This window comes from Dermatophagoides farinae, chromosome 2, assembly GCF_024713945.1.
Source record: "Dermatophagoides farinae isolate YC_2012a chromosome 2, ASM2471394v1, whole genome shotgun sequence".
NCBI lineage: Eukaryota > Metazoa > Arthropoda > Arachnida > Sarcoptiformes > Pyroglyphidae > Dermatophagoides > Dermatophagoides farinae.
In genome coordinates, this window is record NC_134678.1 from 3,703,519 (window position 1) to 3,724,571 (window position 21,053).

A 21,053-nucleotide genomic window follows, 5' to 3' on the forward strand; every position below is an offset into this window, starting at 1 on the left:
TATTATTCGATATAATCGATATGTTCTTCATACGCTAAAATTTTTTTTGAATTTCACTTTAGTTTTAAATTCGAGATTTATTTATTTAATGCAAATATTATATATAAATCAACTTTTGACAGGAAATGTAGAATTAGACAAAGGAATAATTTTTTCTTCTTTGATTTCGGGTGGAAGCACATAATTTTGATCGCCTTTTTGTTCCTTAACTTTACCACGCAAAACTTCGGCCTTGAATTCTTCGTGGTTTAATTCATGGTGTTTCAGGTTATCTTCCATGTTAATAACTTGTCCAGCAATATATTGGTCTTCCAATATATGCATGACCATTGTACTGAACTGTTTCTCATCTTGTTTCGAATCGACCATCAAGGTATTACAACGTATTCGGGCAGCTGTCAGCAGATCAGCTAGACGATATACATCATCATCTATAGTTTCCAATGATATTCCATATTTTTGAACAAAATCGTCTTGTTTTTTGAAATATTCAGCATCATATTTGGAATTGATATAGACTAGATTTATGATACAGCCACGACAGCCGAATTGGTTGATCTCATTATTTTGTAACTTTTCCAAAATGTTTTTCGAAATCAAATAACTTAAAAAATAATTGTAAGCTTTTGAAAATAAATTAGGATTCTTTTCGATTTAATTTTCATCTGATCACAAACTTACAACTTCGATGGCCAGCACAATTAATCAATGCATCAATAGGACCAATATTTTTCAGATAATCTCTTAAAAAAGTTTGATCAGCTAGATCACCTTGTATGAAATGATGATCTTTTCCATAAAGTTGTGAACTACGGATACGTTTATCGACAGCATAAACTGTGGCTCCATTTTCCGCCAAATCCTTGACCAACTTATTACCCAATCTAGAACTGCTCCCGGTAACAAGTGTTTTAAGTTTTCCGATTAAAATTTTACCCGCTTTCTGCATCTTTCTGGATCGATCAAATTGATTATTTCAAGCGAAAAAAAATCAACATGCAACACACGCATGTCATCATGATATGATTGATGCATCAACAAAACATCGATAGTAATCGATACTCAAGAAAATTTAATAAAATAAAATTCATCTGAATAGTTTATATTTTGAATTTTTAGTTTACATTTTTTATAATAAAGAAATTATTATATTTAATAATTATAATTTAATTTTTAGTTTGATCAAACTTTTGATTGTCATTTTGTGAATTATATGAAATGAATGCAACACCAGCAGCGAATGATACAAAATATGAAGCTAAAGTAGTTAAACAAAATGGTCGAACAATTTTATCGACTAATATATTACGATTGTAAAATATTCCATAGCTGGATTGATAAATGCGTCTAATGGGATAGACTAAAAAGAACAGTAGCATACCAGCACTGCCACCAGTCACGGTGAAGAATATCAATTGAAATGGTTTCGATTCATTTTTGAGATTTTTTGGAAATGAAGCCTTCGTTTGTTCTAGTTGACATTCAGAATTACGTCTCTCATCTTTAACATTATCATTTCGATGAAAATATTTTAGATATAGCCCATACATCGTAATCAGTGCGTTGATGACAATTTTAATCAATGATGATTTTAAATTTTTAATAAAAAAAACCTTTTTGATTCATTTGATGATAAAGTTTCATATATAGTTAGAGCCACGTCCCACTCAAAAATGTCGATATAATTATATTATTTGAAATAATTTAATCTTTAAAATAATGATGACAAATAATATATGAAATGATTAATATTAATTATTGAAAGAAAAACAATGAAAATTCAGAGAATCACATTTCACTGTTCGTTTAAGCTAGCAGAAAAAGAATTCAACAAAATAAGTATAAGTCAATAAAAAAAATCAATTTTTTTACCTAGAATATCCTTCACTACGATGATGATGATGTCTACGACGTTCGCTTGACATTCCAGCTATCAAATTAAGTCTTTCGTGATATAAGAAAACTTTTCGCATTGATAACATCAATTGTAAGCAAGCACAAACCAAGAGAGCCCAAATACCGAACTGGATTTTGAAAAATATTTTCAGAATTTTCATTATAAATTTAGAAAGACTAACCTGTACGATACCCAGTTGATAAGAAAAATTTTTAGCCACAATCGTACTGTTTATTCCGATTTCCATCACAGAAGCTGCTATACTACAACTAAATTCAAAGCTCATATAAATATAGAAATAATCGTAAAAAATAAAACTTACGAACTAAATCTTTGAGTGACACAATCACACCAGATGTAAAATCCGAGGGTTGTAATTATTCCATCGATTAAGACAAGCAATACCAAAATACAATCGAAAAAGAAGCATAAAAATGCATGAAAAAATGTGCTAGAATATTTCGGATTCGTTAAAAAACTTTCAAAAAAAATATATAGATTATAATACCATTCTGCATTTGTATATAACAAACGAAGTTTCATGAAAATCTGAACAAAAGAACAAATAAAAGTAAACGATCCAATAAGAATCGAAATTATGCATGGAGATTTATTTGCCCATTCCGGTTCGAAATGACCATCATCTTCAATGTAATGGCCACAAGAGAACAAAGCACAATGACCATGAAAATCATTCAAATGTGTACCAAGTGGAATGATCACATAGAGCGAAACTAGAAGACAGATAAGATGAGTGGCACATTGAATTATCAAAAATATCTTGTCATTCATTTTGAAAAGAAAAATTATTCTGACAATTCATTCGAGAAGTAAAAAATAAAGGAGTTAAGGACTTTGACAGATGTAAACCAAACAAAAATTGATTTGCAGAAATTGAAACGAATGAAAACAAATTCATCACGTGTTATATGAGCAGGACCTCAGAATCTGAACACGTTTTGTTTTTGATCGCATTTTTTTAAATGTTTTTAAATCAATTTTTTGACTTTGAAAATTAAAAATCACAATTCATCAGATTATCTCATCAAAATGAGTTCGTTTATGAAGGCTCAAAAATCTCGCCAACGTTTACATCGAGAACGTGTAAATGTATTGGATAAAGGATTTTTGGAGCGAAAAAAAGACTATCAAACACGTGCGGCTGAATATAATCGTCGAAAAGATATATTTACTAAACTCCGTAAGAAAGCTTTGGACAAGAATCCAGATGAATTTTTTTTTCGTATGAAATCGTCGAATTTGATCGATGGTATACATTATGATCATCGTAAAGATGAAGAACTATCAAAAGAAGAGTTACAATTGATGCAAACACAAGATCTAAATTATGTCAAATATAAACGTTCAATAGATATGAAAAAAATTCCAAAACTTCAAAGTGAATTACATTTATTGGATCCGGACAAAAGAAAACGAAAGAATAAGCACATTTTTTTCGTCGATGATAAAAAAGAGAAGAAAAATTTCGATATTGCTCAACGTATGAAATTGGATAATCAATCGTTGAATAAAGGTTCCCATTTTGTACCGAATCAATCGATAAGTGATGAAGATTTACTAGCATCAAATCAAATCAGAGATCTTAAATATCGAAGATTAAATAATAAAATCGACCGAGAAACATTATTACGTGGTGTGTCTGATAAAATGCGAATCAAGAAGCAACTTTTGAATAGAAAAGAATCGGCCAAAAAAATAAAAAAAGGTACAAACAACAAATTTCCTGTGTATGAATGGAAAATAGAAAGAAAAAAATGAAATTTTATATGAAAAATTCTTTTGTAAAAAATATTTTATTTGGAAAAATAAATAAATTTTTGTCAATTGTCAAAATCATTTTCTTTTGTTTGCTCATCCCATTGGGAGAAACAGAAAAAAATAAGGCGGCACGCAGGAGATTTAAAAGTTATTATTATTATTATTATTATTAATGATTTCAATCTATTCGGGCTATTGTTCGCAATCATTTGGATGAATGGATCGTTTCATTTGGGATTGCATACGACCATGGAAATAATTTTATTTGATACAATTAATTGTAAATATAGACGGTTAATGAACTGGTGAACAAGAAAACAAAATTTTTAATATTTTTTTTCAAAGTATATATGTTCATGAAGATGATTTGCAGATAATTTGATTTATAGTGAATATAATGAAATTTTCATTTCCACAAGGAACTCATTTTCTGATTTGAAAGTTCATGGAACTTTGAATCTTTAAATTAAAGAATCTACACACATGCGTATTATTTGAATAATGATAAATTCTGACCATATAATCCCTCAGAATATCAGGTTAAAACCTTAAATATTGTTCCGAATCGATTCATTTTGTTAAATTCTAATGATATATTGATGGATCTATTCTAATAATAATAAAGATGATGCGGGTTTATCATTGTAAACTTATAGGGGCACGTTACAAAATGAAAAGATGTACAATAAATTGTTGATGATAACATGACTGAAAATTAAATGAACCAAGTTTAATCGGTCTCTAATGAGCATGTGACATGTAGAACATAAGATTACAATAGATGATGATTGATCAAATAGGACCTCATTTATTTAGATTTTGTGCAATCGATTATATAGAAATCGGTTCCGGTTGCGTAAAATAACTGTAATTTTTTGCTTGGTATTGACTGTTGGCCATTTGGATTCACAAACAAGCTGCCATTTGAAGAAGCTAACGGTTTTTTTAATGTTCTATATAATCTAGAATCTTTGGATCAAGATTTTTTTCATAATAAAAGTGCGCCAACATTTATTTTGATGTAGACAGTTTGTTGATTGTTGTGATCAAGTCAACAACAAATATATGCACACACACACAACGAAACGCTGAACTAAATATCAAAGCAACATTTGTCAATTATTTGAATTGTGTGACTTAAATTTGAAACAATTGAAACTTTTTAATTTGAATCTAAACGATATAAACGAATGCTAAAATGACGACAATAATTATAAAATTATTCTTGATAGCTACCGTTGCTACGACAATGGTCAAATCAACTTCGATGAAAGTTAAACGTGAAAATTCTTTGCCCATATCCATATCTACTACATCACAATCCCAATCGAATATAAATCCAGAATCAGATTTGATTGCTGAATATTTAATAAATAATCTTCTAAGATCATACACACCACCATTGTCATCATCGTCAAATGAGAATCGAAAACAAAATCTAAAATTATCTGGCCTTTCAAGATTACCACTTGATTCATTACATCAGAGTTTAGATGATAAAGAAGATTCGGATCTGGAAGATTCAAATAGACTTTTATCAGATTTTTATACATCATTATTATATGGTACTGATAATGATGATGGTAATTATCGACCATCAATGTTGATCAATAATGATGATGGCCATCAAGAGATTGGCTGGTTCGATGGGCCTGTTTTACCAAAAGTAACTGCATTGGCTAAGGATTATAGTGATGATACTTATCTTGGTGATGTTGACGATGATGATCAAGCTGCTGCTGCTGCTGCTGGTTATGATCAAGAAAGTGTGCTTGAACCTTCATTGGTACCATATCCTTATGCTCGACAACAGATCGATAATCCAGATGATACAATATTAGATAATCCCACATTAATAAATGCATTATGGACAAACTATTTGACATCACGCCGGCGTATGAATGATCTTGAAAATCTAGATAATCAGATTCAACAACAAGCTAGTGATGATAATGATGACAATGAAAAGCAACAGAATCTATATGATGATAATAATGACAAATTTACAATCAAAGGACTTGAATTGGATAAACGTCGACAGAAAATTATAAAACATAAAAATAAAAAAGCTGAAACAACATCGAAAACCACAATCATTATCAACTGCAATGAAAACAGCGATAAATACGATGGAAAAAGCGAATAAAAAAGTAAAAATTCTACATAAAACAGTTCCTAAATTAACAAGCTTGAAGCATTCATCGGAAATGATGAACGGACAGAAAGAATATCCAATGTTGCGGCCAGCCTCAGAAAATAATAAAAATAAGGAACCGGAATCGACAGATACGAATAAAAATAATAATAATAATGATGATAATAATGAATGGCCATCCGAACTGGACGAAAATAATTTGGCGGAGGTAAGCATTATTAATATTTTATATTCTAATCAAGTACCATTTACGATATGAACATATTGAAAAAAGAAAAATCTCAGTAAAAATATTTTCATTCATAACTATTGTCCAATGTGTTACTGTTATAAAACATTTCCATAATAAACAACAAACAACAATAAGCTTGACGTCATAATATTTAAGATATTGTTGTTGTAGTTGTCTCTTTTTCACTATAGGTCAGTACATGATATTGAATTCTAATCTAATGATTAGCTGTAGCTTGATTCAGATGTAGTTAGCTTACGTCATCATGATGTTTCTAATAAAATATACTGTAGCTATCTATATAGTATGTTGATGTTATTGAATTGTTAGACAAGAAAAAAAAACATAGAGACATCAATTTCCAACAGAAACACATTATTTTGGTCACATTCCGCTTGCGTTATCGTTAATATTATTAGATCTGGAATAATTTTTGTTTATTTGTGAATCAAATTGATGCCAAAAATATTTGAAATTGAAAAGTTTTTTTTTATCGTTCATTTTTTATTTATTACGAAACCTTGATCTTATTCTTATTATTATTTGTGAAAACTCATGATGAACCACTGAATTCAGAATAAAGTTTTTGATGTAAAGGAAAAAATTTAAAAATCTCATTTTTTTTCGTTATATGATTATTTTTTATATTTTTTTTCACACCAATATATAGTGATGATGAACATAATTTTTTTTTTTTTTGGCATTATACTTACAATTCATATATATAACATCAATATATTTACAAGAATAATATTCTAGAAAATTTCTACATTTGCCCAAAATTGATTGAAATAACTATTACGTCAAATATTATTTAGTCAAAGAATTATTATTTGTAGACTACATTGTAATAATTCTGTTTCATGCATATACATGCATATATCTATTTATATACAAATGATCCGCATGAGCATTATTATTATCTATACCGATACACAACAAAAACAATGGCCGATAAAAAAAATCGGATATAGCATACTGTGAAAGAAACAGTTAAATTTATTATATATCCAAATTCATTACATTCTAACTGAATTCTAGTATTGAATTTTTTTTTATGAATGAAAAAACATGAAAATTTTTTTTGTTGTTTCTTCTTTATATTAACTATAAACTATAAAGCAAAATTGAGTGAGTGATGACAACCGGAACTCCGGAATATGTGTATACGTAAACAAAAATTCAGTATATAATATTAATGAAATGATGGAAAGAAATTTTCTTGCATGATCGTGATCATTAGGAAATTTTAAATTACATCATTAGTTTTCTGTTTTAGATTTGTAATTTTTTTTTAAATACATTTAATGATTAATATATAATGACCAAACGAGTTATCATGATGGGATTTTTTTTCATCCAAATCATCATCAAATCATGAATAGTATTTACATTTTCCGTTATTGGATAGATTTAGTATTGTTATAACAATTCATAAAAATACTAATGGACCAACCAGACACAAAATCTATTCTTGATAGAATCATATATATGTTCTAAAAATAGAATCATTCAATATAGATACAGTAATATAATTTGAAATTGAAAGTAAATGGAAATAAATGGAGAATAAAGGATGAAAACAAAAAAAAACATTGAATCCATTAGATATGTGCCATGCGTGTAAAAATGGAATAGAAAATAGAAATAAATATGGCCGAATAGATAGAATGAATGAGAATTTTGTTGTATTGAATCAATGATGAATCATTGATCGACTAAATCTGGAAGGGAAAATTTTTGAAAGCAAGTAAGGCATTAGTATCTCATTTGATTTTTGATTTTGACCAACTTTTTGCAAAGATCTTTATTTCATCAGTCATTCTTAAAATGGCAATTTTTGTCATCATTATTTTTATCATTTAACCCAAGTTTTTCAAGTTGATTTTTCTTTCTTTAATGGTCAATGAACAAGTTTATGGGTCAGAATAGCAAACAAAAATTTCAAAAAACAATACTTTTTTATGGGCACAGTTAACACATCCTTGGAGAAACCGAATATACCGAAATCAGCAGCCCAAACACAATGATCCAATGTCAATGTCAACAACATTGACATTAACATTGAGAATTTTAATGCTATGTTTAATAGATGTATATATATTAGAGAGACGGATTGTTAGTCATTCATTGAAACAACAAGGATATAATATAGGTTTTTTTCTTTCAACATAGACATAGATCTAGGAAAAATAAAAGAGGATATCTACCCACGCAAAATTCTTGAATTTACTACACATGATATATTGGCAATGACTGCAGCCATAGACCATCATCATTCATTATCATCATAGAATAATGTTTTCATTTCTCTGTTCTGTATGTTCGGTTGGTGATGGCGACGCTCAACACAAAAAAATTAGGATTCAGATCGAATTATAATGAGGAATAATATAACAAGCTAAACATATAGGCCTAACATATACGATTATAGTATTAGGTAAAGAATAAAGAGAGAGAGAAAAAAAAGTCCATATCACACTGGACGCCCACGCACGGTAAGCAGGGAAAAAAAATTCCTAACTGGATGTTGTGCCTTGTTGCTGAGTCTGTGTCTTACACACACACACAGATTCTCATTTTGCATACATAAATTCAGCATATATATTGTTTATATTAGCTTCAGCAACATCAAAAACACGAAAATTCACTCATGAAATAAAGAGTATAAAAAAATACTGAGATACTGGAATGAAGAATCAAAATATCAAACAAACACACAAACACTAAAAAAAGATGATAAAGGTTGACATTGAAAAAGGACAAAAGATCGATTTTGATTTTGATCTATTTAATTCTTTAACAATTTTTAATTGATAATTGTATCTTATGACAAAGATTATTATTACCTTCATTGGCTAACTTGGCTTTTGTCTATTTTTTTTCCTATTTTTCCTTTTCCTCGAATTGGCTATAATATCAATAATAATCAAAATGGCAAACTAAAAAAAAAAATATCTATAGGAAGATTCATTAAAACAACTACCGAAGCAACAGCGAATAGTTCGTGACACACTAACATCACAATTAAGTTCGCTTAAAACAAAACGAGAAATTCCCCGTAATAAAATAATGGTGGATGTCAAATGAAATGTGAAAGTTTATTCAACATCATCAAAAAAAAAATTAATCATTTTTTTGATTTGTCAAAAACATTAAGTAATTAATTACTACTACTATCGGAAATCAATGAGAACTGTATAAAAAAGAAAAGAAATATCACATCATTAATAAAAGACACACACACACACACACACATTATCATTCACCTCAAATCATCTCATTGCATTACACATTCCTTGTTGACACCGATAAAAAACCAACGATCTTTGTTATCCCATATTGCTCCATTGGTTACACACACACACACACACATACACAAAAAAACACACCCTATTATCATCGGATCTTCTGTGATGGATTCAGATTTTTTCTCTCTTTCTCTCTCTCTCTTTCCAATAATAGTAAACTAACCAACAAACAATTAAAATAATGACAGACATATGATGATATATTTGGATTTTGAACAACAACAAATAATTTATCAATCAAATAGAGATTTGACCAAATGTTAACAATGGCATTGTTATTCCTTTTTCATTATGCAAGGCTAAAATTGGTGAAAAATAATAATCATTATTATCTATAAAGATGCATGTATGCAACAAGCAATTGTAAAATTTGAAAAAAAATTTCTACATCCTTTACATACAAATTTAAAAATAACAATTGAATTCCGTTAAGTATATTACGAAAAACAACAACAACAACAACAACAACAAGAACAAAAAAAAACACTACATCATGAACGAATCGTCATTTATAATAACAGCATCCACAAAACGACATCAAAAGGAATGAAGAAAAAAGAGCATAACAATGATCATCGAGATGTTCACCAGAATCGATTTCCTCCATCGAACAATCTATATCAATATATGAATGAGAAAAAAAATGATGATATATAATCATATATCTGTCGTCTGTTTGTTTCTTTATATTCCTTTCTTATTGATTGAATGAGAAAAAACCAATGAAAATTAATTTTGTTTCATACAATAAAAATAAAATATAATTTATATATTGATGATCGATAAAAAAAAATTTCTAATTGATTGGTAATTTTATTCATGTTGAAAAAAGTGTTAAATGTGGAGAAATATAGCTTTTTTTTGGCAACAACAAAATTTGAGATGGTCACAATTGTTGAATTTTATTTATTTTTTTTTCATACGAAAAAATAGATTTATTCGCTAACAATATGAATGAAACAGATAAATAAATAAAAAGAATTCTAGAAAATTCGTTGGGCGGAAAAAAATCTCTTCTTCATTTTGAATGAGCTGATGGTGTTTTTTGTTGTCACCAATCTTTGATGGTTCAAAATGTTGTAAAGCTCATCATCAACGGCAGTTGTTGTTGTTGTACATCGTATATAGCTAAATTTGGATCATGTTTCATTATTTATATAAGTTACTTTTTATCAATTTATTTTCTTCATGTAGTTTATTTGATATACTGGACAATCTTGATTCAAGTTAGAATCATCTTTAATATAATACAAACAGAATAATAATCTTCTTGTTGATAAGAAAAAATGAAATAAAAGAAAAAAAAAACAAGGACAAGTTTGATTTTGATGGCAATATTCTGTTCTTAAAATTCTATAGTTGTTGAAACAGAACAAACACTTCTTCAGGTGAGTAACATTCATTCAAACTCGCACGCACATATACCCGCAGACAAGCAATAATTACCAACCAACCAACCAACCAACCAACGACCGACCAGATCGAATATTGCGTGCCCGACGACAATGGATATAACCGAGTTATCATATAAAATTTGATTTTGGAAAACAAAGTAATGATAAATAAATAAAAAAAAATTACAACTTCCATTGCCATCTTGGCTAGATTGAATTGATTTATGAAAATATTCTTTGCCAAGATATGATAAATTATTGAAGAAAAAATAAAATTAAAATTGGCCTCCATATTATTTTGTATTTTAATCAACAATTTTTATGATTTGAAACATTTTCCATATAAATTTGTAGATTTTGAAATTTTTATAAATATTTAAATTGATGGAAAATATTAATTCTGTATTCATTGAAATCAAAATAAACAAGAAAACATTGCACAAAAAGATGTAAAAAAGATAAAAATACATGCCAAACATTTTTGGTACAAGATCTGTTCATAAAACCAAACGGTTCATTGAGAATGGGGAGAAAAAAAATGTAGGACAACCAGGATTCAAAAAAAAAAAAAATTTATGTACTGATATACTATTTACCCGCATTCGAAATCGGTAAAAACGAAACAAATGAAATAGTCTGGCGTCGTGGCCTCAAAATGTTGTTGGCCTCACTCACTCACTCTTTCTCTCTCTCTCTTTTTTTCTTTTTCCTCTGTCGTCCTGGTTCCAGAATCTTTAGGTCTTGTGGTATATGACGCGTTCTACAAAAAGCAAAATTTTACCAAAAAAAGCTTTCTCTCTCTCTCTCTCTCTTTCAAACTCTCATCTTTCATATTTAGAGATTTCACTTTCTCAATTGTCTTGTCTCTCTTTTTTGTCGATTCGACTCATGATGATAATATATTTTTGTATGATTCACATCTAAATTCAATCTATAATTCTGGTTAGCAATTGAATAATTAGGACATCAGGACAACACGCACAAACTTAGAGAATCATAAAACCGTAAATGAATTTGGTTTATGTATATATGTCATGTATGTATGTGTGAGAAAAAACAGGAAAAAATGTTGAAACAATTCCAGTAAAAAAAAAGATGTAAAAAACGCATGAACACATTGAATTAAACAAATAGTGATTTGTTAGAATGGATTTAAATGAACATAAATAATGAGGTCCATTTATTCTATAGAATACAAAAAAAAAATATGAGGCCAGATGGAAAAAAAATAATGGACCTGGTTACTATGGAATGAAAATACGAATACACGGGCATATATTCATGTTCATTCTGATTCCAAAATGGATCCTGAATGAAAAAAAATGATAACTTAAAAATGTTAACTTTTCTCTGCATGCTATTTCATCATATAAGCAACATGAACTTGAACTATGATATTTTTTTGAGAATGAAAAATTTTGATCATTTACTTTTTTAGTTTTTTTTCGAAATAAATTGGCTACCGTACGCCTACTACTATCGAAAAAAAAACATTGAAATGTTTTTTCGATTCTATATATTTTATATAAACTCAATGAAAAAAAAACAGTCCGAAAAAATGGTTATTTTTCTGTTTGTGTGTGTGTGTGTGTGTATTAAAAAAAAACTATAGCATTTCTGTTTTTTTATACTTGTTATTTAGGTTTCTCTTTTACTTTTTTTTCATAAAAAAACCAACACCCACACAAACATAAAGTCCAAAGAAGATTCATTGATGATGGAACACAAAATAAACTTGAACTTGGCAATGAACATCATCAACATGAAATTATGGTCAGATTCACCATTCTCTCGCTTTTTTTTTTGTTCATTCGTACTCTTATCAGTTTATCCAATTAAATGTTCTGTGCTAACTTGACAAAAAAAAATTCAATAATGTAAACAGCAAACTGTCATATATGGTGAGCTTTTGGAAAAAAATGTGTGTGGGCGTCAAAAAGTAATTTCTGTCATTAAATGAAGTAAACAGACATTACCAACATGCACAAAGAACAGAAACATTTTGAATGAATAAAGACCAAAAGATTTTATCATAATACTATTAAACCTTCATTTATTATGTTCAACATATATTTGATATTTATCATCGAATATATTCAGGAAAGCATTTAAATGTTCCATGGTCAAAATGACTAAGAAAAAAAAATTCAGCCAGATTTCATTCCTTGTTTGGTTCCATTCGACAATAGCAGAAAGAATAGAATATAACAATAAGAATCTTTGAAAGAAATTAATTATAAACATTTAATACTCCTCTTTCTACGTGGGCGTCATCACTATTATTACGAAATTCTATCATTTATTTAATCTGATTTTTGTTTTGCATAATCCTATATGAATGGATTAATCTGTATAGGATTTATATGTTTACAAGTTGTCAATGTGATTAAAAGTTGTTGTGTAGGCTCTATAGTTAATCCATTTTGGGGTATAAGAAAATTCATTCATTTCTGTTATTGACGTAACAATCAAAAACATCTGAATTATTTTTGATTCTAAATACATCAATTCAAAACCAAAACTCATGATCAATTGACGGATGTTTTGTACCTATTCTATTCATAATCATTCATTCATTCATTGTTTTCATGTGACTTTAAACCAATGTTGATTGAAATTTTGTGAGAATGTCATCATGAAAATGGCGATGATTTTACGGAATTCATGAAAACAACGGCTTAGACAACTGGGAATTATACTTGAACTTGAGCTCAAACGAAAAAAAAAATTTATATAAATCATTAACGAATATAAAAAGAATGGATGACGATGGGATTTTGTTGTTTCCATTATCATTGATAGAATAAAATTTCATTAGAAATGAAAAATAATCATCTATGTGTGTGTGGGATTGGATGGATGAAAATCGATGCATGGTTGTTTTTTTTTTTTTTTTGGAAAAGAATGAAGGTTCTGAAGAATTTTTCTTTTTTTTTTGAATTCTGTCATAATTTTTGTCATTGTTTTGAGCTGTCAAAAAAAATCAATAAAATAATGAACCGATTTGTTTTTGTTTCCTGTCGTTTTTTTTTTGTTTTGTTCTATAGATTCAAGTTTCAATGAATAGTTAGCATTGTCCGAAAATAAAAATCGGAATTACCATTTGCCCGTAAATTGTTTATACAACAATGCAAGTACTTGCAGAGTGTAAAAATTTCAGTTACTCACAAACATAAACGTCACAATGAATTAGATTACATCACTCATCATATGAATTTTGTGGTCCTTGCATAAATATAATTACAACATATTCATCTATCAATTGGCAGAAAGTTTTTTTTTCGGTTCTTAACGAATTTGTTTGTTTTGATGATACAAGCTTTCAAGGTTTTATTGATAATTTCACTTGATTTTTTTTATTGGTTAAACAATGGCTCATCGGGGAATTTGCCCATATGATTATAAACATCAAGTTCCAAATCATCGTTTTGAATTACACATGTTGATTTGTCCAAAAAAATTTAATGTGAATGCTGATGAATCTGATAAAAAATCATTGGTATCGGATGATTCTGAATCAAGTGACCGAACGATCGATGAAAAAATTAAATTATTAATAAATACGGATCAAAAGGATGATTTAAAACTCCTGACATTAGCCGAATATGTAAATGCATCCGAATCTCGACGAACCTTGTATCGTCATTGTCTAAGAAATTATTTATGTCGCCAAATCGTTAATGTAAGCCATTGTAAAAAAAAATTTGCGAAATTTTTCTGAATGGACATATAAAATTAGTAAATAATTTTTTTTTAAATAGAACCAAAGTTTATTCAGTGAAAAATGATATATTGATGAATTAATGGTAATCAAACTGATTCATGTTGGAACAATATGAGATTTGTATGACCGGTTGTAAAATCCTGATTGAAATGAGCTTCAAGGTATGAATTTTCAATCTTTTCATTATCACATGTTGACATTTGAATACGTAACAAAAAACGGTTCCTAGAAAAAATAAAAGGATGAATTTGTCGACTCGCCTGATATTCAAAGCCTTTAATTTTGATTGTCCAATCTCTAATAAATCCATGTATGCCTTCCTGTTTCCAAATATATAGATAAGAATTGCCCATCAAAACCATGAATGACTCTGAAATCGTAGTTGAAAAACCAATGTTGAACAACGAAATCGAATAAACGGATTCAGCCAATGAAATTGTTTGAAACAAACGGAAACGACAATCGATGCTGGTTCTTTGGTAGATACGAATCGAAGGATCGGTATGGGCCAAATTAAAAACAAGATAATGAATGTCATATGAAGAGGTTTCATGTTGAACATAATGGCCAACATTTGAAATTTTTTCTAGCGGAAAATTTTGAATCAAAATCTGAGTTTGATTTGATCTGTTATAATCAATATCTAGCCTAAATAATTTCGTTTCATGGTTTTCATGACAATCATCAATAAGATCTTGACGATAAAAATCAAAATAAATAATATAGATGAAAGTATCCATCGCAAACAAGAATGGTCTTGATCCTTAAAATAAAAAAAAACATCAATTTTGATAATAAATTCAACATATAAGTTACAAACCTGATTGAAGATTTTTTTCCAATACGACCCATGATTGTCCATTCGTTGTCTCAAAACTGATCAATCGAAAAAGGTTGAATCCTTGTTTGGCAGGCCTTAATTCCGCCACAAAAAAACGATGTTGTCCCATAATTGATTGCCATAATATATGTTTACGTTTGTATATAATGTCGAAAAGATTGGCCGTAGCTGAAACATTAAATACTTTAAAACGTTGTTGGAAATAAAGCGATTCCATCGTCCAATTGGATAATATTGAAGCCATTTGATTCGTATGATGGAAATAATCAATTTCTAGGTTTGATTGCTCATAATAATGTTGATGCTCAACCATAAATGTTTGATAATCATGTAATTTTTGTGTTATTTCTTGTGCATCAATCTGCGGATTGAATTTAGATTCGATTGATTCTACCGTTTCACTCAAATCCAAATCATTGAGATGATTATCGACAGTAATATTTTCAATAAAGTGTGCTTTATCGATAGACAAAAAACCAAAAATTTGATCATTCATTTGGTCATTTTTCGATGTTTCAAGATTATCAGCCATAAATCCGTGTTGGAAAATATCGGTCAAATTTACATCATTGATCAAATGATTTTGAACATAAACTTTTTTGGCTATAACATTGTTGAAATTGAGTGCTGGACTATTGGCCATTTTATCACTATGAAGAGTAATCAAATCTGCAGGATGAAATTGATTCAACGAATCAACAGTATTATTATTCATCATGAAAACGGGAGCTACAAATGTTAATGGAGTTTTTATGTGCTGATTGCCATATACCAAAAGCATTTGTTTGGCCAATTTTGGAATATCCAGCTGAGCGTTCAAGAATCCATGAACATCAATATTCTCATTGAAAACGATTGAATCAAAAATTTTCTTGCCGGTAATGATTTGTCTTACACTGTCCAATCGGACAATGTCAGCAATATCGACCTTGTTAATCAATCCTAAAATCTTGAATTGAAGACTATCAATAGTTATATTGTTCAAAAATTTTATATTATGATTCTGGATCATTTGATCGACATCGGAATACACTGTCGAAGAATTGAAACTATTTAAATCCACTGAATTGATTACGTTAAAATTAATTAAACCACGTTCATGATGTATTTCTTTCACGTTAATTTTGGCAAAAGTTTTATGATAATCGATATGTTGTTCTTCAGGTGCATCAATTAAAATAATTTTCTTAAGTTGGTTTTTATCATAATGATTTATATGTGAAAGAATATTTATGCTTTTATTGAACCATTGAGGGCTATCGATAATTAATTTCTTGACATTTTGTTCACCATCTGACATCAGAATCGAATCCCTATTCAACGTTGTATTATCTACACGGCCTTCGACAATAATTTCATCGGTTTTGAATGAATTAACGAAATTAATCACATCATGTCCACTATTATCGACAATTAATTCACCATGATGATTCTTTTTTAGAACATTATGGTTCAATTCAGTAAGATTGACTAAATTTATTACGCCCAATACCGTCAGATTTTTTGAGGCGATTAATTTTTCATGAAATCTAACATTACTGTAAATTGTATAATTTCGATTGACTGTCATTATCACATCTTCTGGTGTATAATCATTTAGTTTGAACACACGAACATCGGCCATTAAATCGACATCACCATAATAATTGATATCACCTTGAATGTGAATCTTTTCATTAATATTTCTAAGTACAACTTCACGGGTGAAAAATTCAAAATTCACTCCATTCCATTGTCGGGCAAATAGCTGACCTTGTGTGAAAGTTAAATTTCCATGAATGATGACTGGTTTTGTAATTATATTGTAACCATCATTGGTCAAGGCTTGATATTTCAACGTTTTCAGATCGATTCCAGCAACATTTGTTGTGCTTCGAATATGATGAAATCGTTGCAAAGCTTCAAAATGTTTATGTCCATGAATCACTTGATATTTTGATTTAGAAAGATAATTATTTAGAAAATGACTAAAATTTTTTCCATTTAAAAAATTTGTTTGAATATTAGCAGCCGAACAATTTATGCAATGAATAAAAGCATTCAAACTAAGCGGTTGGTTCAACATCAATAAATTCGAAGTTTTTTTCTTAAAATTTTCCCCATTTATGGTTTCGGCTTCAAGATCGCCATCTCTGATCAACATTCCACAATAAACTGGAGCTTTAAAATTTATTGGAGAACTGATATTCTGCATCACTGAGTAACGAAGCCAATTTGTCGGTGAAAATTGATCATTAATTTTTCCATCAATCTTCAAATGGCCAGATATTCGAATTCCATCCGAAAATTTTTTTAATCCCTTCAACACCTGGGATCCTGTTAATGTAACGGCATCGTTAATTAACTCATCCACAAGGACATTATCGATCTTATTGTTGAGTATGACGTGATCAAAATAAGTGCCGTCCAAAAATTTAACATTGTTCGAAAAATGAGTCGATTCGCTTAAAGAAATAAAATCTTCTACTGATTTAGAATTAACAATATTAGCATGCAATGCATTGCATCGTAAGATGTTATTGATAATTTTAGCGCTTGAAATTTTCAATGATCGTTCTGAACTGAAATAAACATTTGAATAGAGTTGATCCAACGAATCAATTTCATTAATTCGTTCGGATATGATTGTCAGTTTGGTCACATTCACCGGACTTAAAAATGATAAATTCTGGTAAACATTTTTAAAAGAATCTAAATAACGACGATCTAAATGTGTTAGATTTACTCCATCATATAAACCATTTACATGAAGGTTTCCATTAACAATTAAACGATCGATTTGCAAATCTCGTTCAATAACTTCACCATCACCACTTAACGTGACAATATCAATCGGAATTTGCAAATGATTCAAATAAGTTGCATTTATATTGTCCACATGAATGTAAGAGAATTTTTTGACACCGTAAATGATCTATAAAAAATAAACACTATAATACATACAGTCAAAAAATAAATAAATTTAAAAACCTACCTGTTGTGAATGGCGATCAACCAAATCCTCCGGAATACGAACATCATTGATTCTTTGTTGAACATTGATGAAATTCATATTCACATCTGCAAGAATATGAACAGGCGATACAAATCGAATGTTTTGATTTCGTAGTATAACTTTGCCAAACAGATCTGTTGCATTCCGTTCATTGATAAAATTGACAAAAACATCACTTCTAACTTGAAGTTTGTCTATTTTTGTTGGAATTTTCACCTGTTGGAAATTTTCTGAATTATGTCTTGTTAGAACTTGTTTCGGAAAATCCGTCATCGGAATATTATCGATGGTGTCAACGTAAAGGTTATCAACATTGATCGAATTAAATACCAGTTTATTTTGGATTGTAATTGGCTGATCATTATTCTGATTTATGTAAATAGCTTCTGATAATGAAATGTTGAAAGCGATAAAATTTGAAACGAACAAGTTTTCAATGTGAATTTCGTTCGGGTACCAAAAATTTGAATAAATGTCTTGATCCAGATCAGTGTACAGGAATTCACTAAAATCAACATCATTTATGTTGTTTATCGAAACGGATTTATCGACGAATAAAGTGGATGTAAAAAATTTACGCCCACTTATTCGACCATCATGTTTACCAATACGGTAAATGTTGGACATAATTGCATCTACTGATCGTCCATGATATGTTGTTACAAACGTTTGTTTCGCATAAATTTTTCTTGCAGAAAAGCCTTTGACAAATTGTTTCTTACCAAAAACATTGACATTTTGATTTCTGTAAACAACATCATCCACAAGTCTTTTTTTCAAGCGATCCATTCGATGGACGATTTGCTGCAATTGTTTTTTAACAATATTCAAAGAAATACCAAGTTCATTCATTGCGTAATCTCGGTGATTTATATAAATTTTATTCACTATGCTCGTATCATCGATTCGATAACGCTTGACACGAACATTAGCTCGAAATGTTACGTTGAAAAATAATGTGAGATTAACGGCCATTTTAGATATAGTTTGCTGCTGATCCAATTGAAAAACCTTTTTGGTCATTTGTTCGATTTTTCGTTCGTATAATTGTTTGTTATAACGTTGAAGATTGTACAGGTTTGATTGTGACGTTTTTCGAGTATTTTTTGTGCCAGAATGTGAAATGAATGTTTCATAAGTAAAGAAATATAATTCAGATTTTGTTGTAAGTTTTAATTCGAAGGCAAAATTAAGATCATAGAAACTGACAGAATACAATGGGTTAAAGACAACCGCGGTCGACATGTTTAAATGCTGTGATTTAGAGATTGTCTGTAGCAATAGAAATGCCGAATTGGTTATGTCATAGCCATAAATTTGTACAGTGTCTTCATTTAGCTGATCAAAATAGAAGAAATTATCTTCACGAGAATAACTTAATGTTATTGAATTCATTTTATACACAAGGGGTAAACGCATTCGCGCTACACCTTGGAAACCTAAAAAAATCTTATTTAGTAAGCCACAAAAAGAAATGAGCAATTATGATAAAACAAACCTTGTTTACTATCTTTCCATTGATAGATATATTGTTCATTATGAGTGGCTACTCCAACATAGTATCGATGTCCATTTGAAAATAGTTGCATATCGCGAATAAAATATTTCATTTGAAAAAAATTGACCAGTTCGGCTATTCCATTATGATAACGGTATACAGCCCAATGTGTGGTATTTGCAACAACGATGAATCCTTGTGATTGAATCCGTAAAGTACGAATACGTAATGCGTGTTGAGCTGTCAAACAAATCATCTGATTTTGTTCACGATTATCATCATTGGTGTTAATTTCTAACTGGAATTCCTCCAATTGTTTCCATCCGGAATCAATCAAAGAAACGAGTCGATATTTGTTCTGATCATAATGAAGAACATCAATCGCAACAACGCGTTCATGAATTTTAAACGAATGAAACAATTCTTTGTCGATTATTCTGGCACTATCTTGAACTTCATATAAACGAATCTCATATAGACCATTGAAAATTAAAGCAGCTAAAAATAATTGATCAGTATCATATTGGCGATAGAATTTCATCTGTATCAATGTTCCTGGAACTTTGAACGGGCTATGCATCGAAAGATTTGAAGAGTCTTGATCATAAACTAGATTTTGTGAACGATCCAGATGAAATGTGCGAACAACAAAACTATGATTGAAAAAATATACTAAATAATGATGATTATGATGACGTTTATAATCTAATCCAATCATTGGTTGATTTTGGTTGACAAATTTATCGACAATTTGTTTTACAGATATATTGCGAATATCCAAATTTTCATACAAGCCTTTGTAGTTGAGCATCTGGTTGAACATTTCTGTAGCTTGATGTGTATTCGAATAGGTCGAATCCATTAGAAATTGGTTCTCGAACATTTTCATTGCTTCATTTGCAAGACGTTGTTTGTGTTGTTGAATGATTATTTTCTTTTGTTTCTCGGTAAAATAACTTTGAGAACAAACTAAATGAAATAACATTAAACAAATGGATCCAAATATCCATAAAATTTCACGAAGCTTCATAATGAAACCAAAATAATTGACAAAAACAAAACGAAGAAAAAAAAGTACAACAAAATAATTATTTGACACTCTCATTATATATCAAAAAACTTTTGCAAAAAAATTTTACTCATCAAGTTCAAAATTATCAACTGTTTGAAAATCAAAATGAAGAATCAAATTTTTAATCAAAAAAATTTCCCGCTCTTCGCAAACAT

At 29.3% G+C, this 21,053-nt stretch overlaps 6 protein-coding genes across 6 annotated transcripts; 3 read left to right on the plus strand and 3 right to left on the minus strand.

Moving 5' to 3' along the window:
* Positions 1–40: 40 nt before the first annotated feature.
* LOC124498538 (uncharacterized) lies at positions 41–1,022 on the minus strand. The gene is made up of 2 exons (XM_047062308.2): positions 682–1,022; positions 41–623 (listed from the first exon to the last, which is right to left on the minus strand). The coding sequence occupies exons 1-2, from the start codon at positions 947–949 to the stop codon at positions 109–111; spliced, it is 783 nt and encodes a 260-aa protein (XP_046918264.1). The 5' UTR covers positions 950–1,022; the 3' UTR covers positions 41–108.
* Positions 1,023–1,667: 645 nt separating this feature from the next.
* Positions 1,668–2,811, minus strand: LOC124499803 (transmembrane protein 179). The gene is made up of 5 exons (XM_047063778.2): positions 2,406–2,811; positions 2,220–2,348; positions 2,079–2,166; positions 1,873–2,024; positions 1,668–1,811 (listed from the first exon to the last, which is right to left on the minus strand). Exons 1-5 carry the CDS (start codon positions 2,687–2,689, stop codon positions 1,796–1,798), a joined length of 669 nt encoding a protein of 222 aa, XP_046919734.1. The 5' UTR covers positions 2,690–2,811; the 3' UTR covers positions 1,668–1,795.
* A 32-nt stretch (positions 2,812–2,843) lies between these two features.
* LOC124499802 (putative U3 small nucleolar RNA-associated protein 11) lies at positions 2,844–3,751 on the plus strand. The gene has a single exon (XM_047063776.2). It carries the CDS (start codon positions 2,948–2,950, stop codon positions 3,674–3,676), a length of 729 nt encoding a protein of 242 aa, XP_046919732.1. The 5' UTR covers positions 2,844–2,947; the 3' UTR covers positions 3,677–3,751.
* A 944-nt stretch (positions 3,752–4,695) lies between these two features.
* LOC124500071 (uncharacterized) lies at positions 4,696–9,917 on the plus strand. Its single transcript, XM_047064102.2, has 2 exons — positions 4,696–6,039; positions 9,028–9,917. The coding sequence occupies exon 1, from the start codon at positions 4,875–4,877 to the stop codon at positions 5,820–5,822; it is 948 nt and encodes a 315-aa protein (XP_046920058.2). The 5' UTR covers positions 4,696–4,874; the 3' UTR covers positions 5,823–6,039; positions 9,028–9,917.
* Positions 9,918–14,046: 4,129 nt separating this feature from the next.
* LOC124499093 (uncharacterized) lies at positions 14,047–14,647 on the plus strand. The gene is made up of 2 exons (XM_075728464.1): positions 14,047–14,450; positions 14,530–14,647. Exons 1-2 carry the CDS (start codon positions 14,139–14,141, stop codon positions 14,554–14,556), a joined length of 339 nt encoding a protein of 112 aa, XP_075584579.1. The 5' UTR covers positions 14,047–14,138; the 3' UTR covers positions 14,557–14,647.
* Positions 14,515–20,948, minus strand: LOC124499086 (uncharacterized). Its single transcript, XM_047062947.2, has 4 exons — positions 19,827–20,948; positions 18,308–19,767; positions 15,313–18,247; positions 14,515–15,255 (listed from the first exon to the last, which is right to left on the minus strand). The coding sequence occupies exons 1-4, from the start codon at positions 20,929–20,931 to the stop codon at positions 14,579–14,581; spliced, it is 6,177 nt and encodes a 2,058-aa protein (XP_046918903.2). The 5' UTR covers positions 20,932–20,948; the 3' UTR covers positions 14,515–14,578.
* Between the last annotated feature and the right edge of the window lie 105 nt (positions 20,949–21,053).